The following is a 5,188-nucleotide window of genomic DNA, read 5'->3' on the forward strand; positions in this document are numbered from 1 at the left end:
TAACTGAAGAATAAAGCAATGTTTTATGTTTTATAATATAGTGCAGTAGTTAAAAAAATTGCATTTAAAGTTAGCTGAATACAAAAAAAAAGACATTTTAAAAAGTCTCTTTAAAAATCTGTTTCCTTTTCTTTGGTCTAACATAGAAATGTAGTAATAAAAAGATGCAGTTCTCTTACATTCAGAATAAACAGCTTTGCAGACTGGAAAAGGCTAAGGGGCGGGTTTTGAAAAAATCTCTGAGAGCCAGTCAAAAAGCAATGCGCTGCTGCTTTGCAGCGCTACTGCACATTTGACTGCTCACTTCAAACAGCACTTTGCCCTGGATGCACTGTGTTAAGGACCCATCAGCTGGTGCCTGTCAAGTATCCAAGCAAAGCACAACATAAGGGGACATCGTCAAAGACAACTGCTATGTTCCATAACCGAGGATAAGATCATAAACAGATGGATACATATACCACAATGTGACTATCCCAAAAATGAAGGAATTATAACGAATATTAACTTATCAATTGTACCACCATCGAAACGGCCACTTGCAACATTGTGCGAACATACAAAGCACTATATCTAAACATATATATCATGCAAGGAAATCTCATCAATAGACAAATCCACATGGTTGGATCATAAAGTACCCGTCCGCTATACAGGAGGGCAACTCAAATCGCTCAAAAATAAACACAAACAACTATCACAAAAATAACCATTAGTAAAAGGACCTATACAATAAAGGGTTCCAAGAATCCTATTCATAAATAGACCCCCCACTGCAGAAAGCAGATATTTACATTAACATTTGTGTTCATACAAGAACCTAGACACAAAGGTCAAGAGAATATGTGTGTATATATATACACCCGATCAGGCAATGAATCCAGGCCCCAGGACCCTAAAGACAAAAGCAAATACAAAAATGAATAAAATAGATAAACATAGGTTAAAATAACATATGTTAATCAATTTGTGTGAATTACATTAAAAAAACAACACATCACGGACAGATCAAAATGATCATGAAAGAGAACCATTGCAAAAATGGAAAAACAGGTAACATCAAAAATTAGCACAAATATATCTTCAGCTTATAATCAACTCATGTAATAGACTTGATTATGGTCAGATACAAAGTCCCAGGAGGAATGAGTGGTGAGATCACAAAAACAAGTGAATCATAGACTCTCATAACGCAGTCAGGGAGATACAGAAGTATACCCTAACGGTAGATATAGATTATTTGGCCCCTAGGGACCCAAGCGGGATGCCCCCCTTGGGCTCCACCAATTAGAATGGATAATGGATCCTCATTATCTTCCCGTAGCTATCCTACGGGTAGGTGCTATAGATAGCACTGCCAGCCAGTGTGTACATTCAGACCCCTTGGGCTCAAAGTTCCCAGCTCGTAAATCAATCTTGATTCCATCTGTAGTAAAAGCTTTGCCTTGTTGCCGCCTCTCCTCAGGGTTGGTACATGATTATTCTAAATCTGAGCTCATTCACCAAATGTCCTGCCTCCAATTCTTAGAGCTGCCCATCAATTGAAAGGTAATGTGGTATCAGCCTCTATTAGCTTCCATTTGTCGACACTCAGGTGTAAAAGTCGTTACAACTGTTAGTTGGTTAATGGTGTTAGGTGTCTCATTATCCAGTCCCGTGGGTTGAGTAGCCTTATCTTTTATCTCCAAAAGTTGTTTCCTTTTGTAACCCCTTTCCGAAAATCATTTCATTAAGTTATTGTTGGCACATGTCTCTGTTGGTGTTGTTCCTAATGACCCTCTGATACTGTGCCTTGGGGATATTGTGAATTAGAGATGGTTGATGGCAGCTCCGAGCGTGAAGCAATGAATTACAGGCTGTGGCTTTTCAAAATAGGGTTGTCCCTAAGCCTTCTTCCATCTTAAACACCCTCACATCAAGGTAATCGACAGTGTTGATGTTAGCTGTATGTGTGAAGCAAATAGTGCTATCCATTGAGTTCAAATCCTCAATCCACTTCAATAGACTCTCTTCATCATCACCCCAGATGAGAAACAGATCATCAATGTACCAACAAAAGTATTTCATTTGTGCAGTCCAAAAAACATTCATCCTTGTAGTTTCGTATTCTGCCATAAACAGATTGGCCAGCGATGGGGCAACATTCGACCCCATCGCTGTGCCCGAAATCTGTAGGTAAAACCTCTTATCAAAGAGAATTTTTTTTTCTGTCAGACATATAGTGAGTAGCGATGTAAGCACCTCCTCCGATGGTTCGATATATACAGCTTGTCGCATGGTATTGGCAACCGCTGCAATTCCGGCTGTATGCGGGATAACCGTATACAAGCTTGATACATCGAGGGTTACCAGCAAGTCAGATCGATCAATGTTATCGAGTTTTGTAATCCGTGTAATAAAATCATTAGAGTCTTGTACGTACGACTTCATAGTTTTCACCAATGGTTGTAAATCAAAGTCCACAAATTGTGCAAGGGGCTGTAACAACGAACCCCTCATGGAGACAATAGGTCTCCCAGGTGGTGACTGCATTTTTGTGGATCTTAGGTAAGGTGTAGAGGAGTGGTATCAGCGGAAAGTGCCGTTTAAGGAAGTTGAAGTCATGTTGTGAGATTATTTCACTCTTTTTCCATTTCAGTAATAACGTGTCAATTTTGTTCTTCAGTCGGGCAGTAGGGTCCCCAGCTGTCTCAAAATCTCTGCCTTATAATCTTTGACATCCATAAGGACCACTGCTCCACCCTTATCCGCTGGACGGCTCACAATAGAAAACATAATTTATGTAAGAACTTACCTGATAAATTCATTTCTTTCATATTAACAAGAGTCCATGAGCTAGTGACGTATGGGATATACATTCCTACCAGGAGGGGCAAAGTTTCCCAAACCTTAAAATGCCTATAAATACACCCCTCACCACACCCACAAATCAGTTTAACGAATAGCCAAGAAGTGGGGTGATAAGAAAAAAAGTGCGAAGCATATAAAATAAGGAATTGGAATAATTGTGCTTTATACAAAAAAATCATAACCACCACAAAAAAGGGTGGGCCTCATGGACTCTTGTTAATATGAAAGAAATGAATTTATCAGGTAAGTTCTTACATAAATTATGTTTTCTTTCATGTAATTAACAAGAGTCCATGAGCTAGTGACGTATGGGATAATGACTACCCAAGATGTGGATCTTTCCACACAAGAGTCACTAGAGAGGGAGGGATAAAAATAAAGACAGCCAATTCCTGCTGAAAATAATCCACACCCAAAATAAAGTTTAACAAAAAACATAAGCAGAAGATTCAAACTGAAACCGCTGCCTGAAGAACTTTTCTACCAAAAACTGCTTCAGAAGAAGAAAATACATCAAAATGGTAGAATTTAGTAAAAGTATGCAAAGAGGACCAAGTTGCTGCTTTGCAGATCTGGTCAACCGAAGCTTCATTCCTAAACGCCCAGGAAGTAGAAACTGACCTAGTAGAATGAGCTGTAATTCTTTGAGGCGGAATTTTACCCGACTCAACATAGGCAAGATGAATTAAAGATTTCAACCAAGATGCCAAAGAAATGGCAGAAGCTTTCTGGCCTTTCCTAGAACCGGAAAAGATAACAAATAGACTAGAAGTCTTACGGAAAGATTTCGTAGCTTCAACATAATATTTCAAAGCTCTAACAACATCCAAAGAATGCAATGATTTCTCCTTAGAATTCTTAGGATTAGGACATAATGAAGGAACCACAATTTCTCTACTAATGTTGTTGGAATTCACAACTTTAGGTAAAAATTCAAAAGAAGTTCGCAACACCGCCTTATCCTGATGAAAAATCAGAAAAGGAGACTCACACGAAAGAGCAGATAATTCAGAAACTCTTCTAGCAGAAGAGATGGCCAAAAGGAACAAAACTTTCCAAGAAAGTAATTTAATGTCCAATGAATGCATAGGTTCAAACGGAGGAGCTTGAAGAGCTCCCAAGACCAAATTCAAACTCCATGGAGGAGAAATTGACTTAATGACAGGTTTTATACGAACCAAAGCTTGTACAAAACAATGAATATCAGGAAGAATAGCAATCTTTCTGTGAAAAAGAACAGAAAGAGCGGAGATTTGTCCTTTCAAAGAACTCGCGGACAAACCCTTATCTAAACCATCCTGAAGAAACTGTAAAATTCTCGGTATTCTAAAAGAATGCCAAGAAAAATGATGAGAAAGACACCAAGAAATATAAGTCTTCCAGACTCTATAATATATCTCTCGAGATACAGATTTACGAGCCTGTAACATAGTATTAATCACGGAGTCAGAGAAACCTCTATGACCAAGAATCAAGCGTTCAATCTCCATACCTTTAAATTTAAGGATTTCAGATCCGGATGGAAAAAAGGACCTTGAGACAGAAGGTCTGGTCTTAACGGAAGAGTCCATGGTTGGCAAGATGCCATCCGGACAAGATCCGCATACCAAAACCTGTGAGGCCATGCCGGAGCTATTAGCAGAACAAACGAGCATTCCCTCAGAATCTTGGAGATTACTCTTGGAAGAAGAACTAGAGGCGGAAAGATATAGGCAGGATGATACTTCCAAGGAAGTGATAATGCATCCACTGCCTCCGCCTGAGGATCCCGGGATCTGGACAGATACCTGGGAAGTTTCTTGTTTAGATGAGAGGCCAACAGATCTATCTCTGGGAGCCCCCACATTTGAACAATCTGAAGAAATACCTCTGGGTGAAGAGACCATTCGCCCGGATGCAACGTTTGGCGACTGAGATAATCCGCTTCCCAATTGTCTACACCTGGGATATGAACCGCAGAGATTAGACAGGAGCTGGATTCCGCCCAAACCAAAATTCGAGATACTTCTTTCATAGCCAGAGGACTGTGAGTCCCTCCTTGATGATTGATGTATGCCACAGTTGTGACATTGTCTGTCTGAAAACAAATGAACGATTCTCTCTTCAGAAGAGGCCAAAACTGAAGAGCTCTGAAAACTGCACGGAGTTCCAAGATATTGATCGGTAATCTCACCTCCTGAGATTCCCAAACTCCTTGTGCCGTCAGAGATCCCCACACAGCTCCCCAACCTGTGAGACTTGCATCTGTTGAAATTACAGTCCAGGTCGGAAGAACAAAAGAAGCCCCCTGAATTAAACGATGGTGATCTGTCCACCACGTTAGAGAGTGCCGAACAAT

At 40.0% G+C, this 5,188-nt stretch overlaps 1 protein-coding gene across 1 annotated transcript in view; it reads right to left on the minus strand.

Moving 5' to 3' along the window:
- Positions 1 to 2,499, minus strand: part of KRCC1 (lysine rich coiled-coil 1) — an 80,167-nt gene extending 77,668 nt beyond the window's left edge. Inside the window, exon 1 of the mRNA XM_053700319.1 lies at positions 2,350 to 2,499. Within this exon, the coding sequence (XP_053556294.1) occupies positions 2,350 to 2,499 (150 nt within the window). The remainder of the gene's footprint in view (positions 1 to 2,349) is intronic.
- Between the last annotated feature and the right edge of the window lie 2,689 nt (positions 2,500 to 5,188).

The sequence above is a fragment of the Bombina bombina genome, chromosome 2 (assembly GCF_027579735.1).
Source record: "Bombina bombina isolate aBomBom1 chromosome 2, aBomBom1.pri, whole genome shotgun sequence".
Lineage (NCBI taxonomy): Eukaryota > Metazoa > Chordata > Amphibia > Anura > Bombinatoridae > Bombina > Bombina bombina.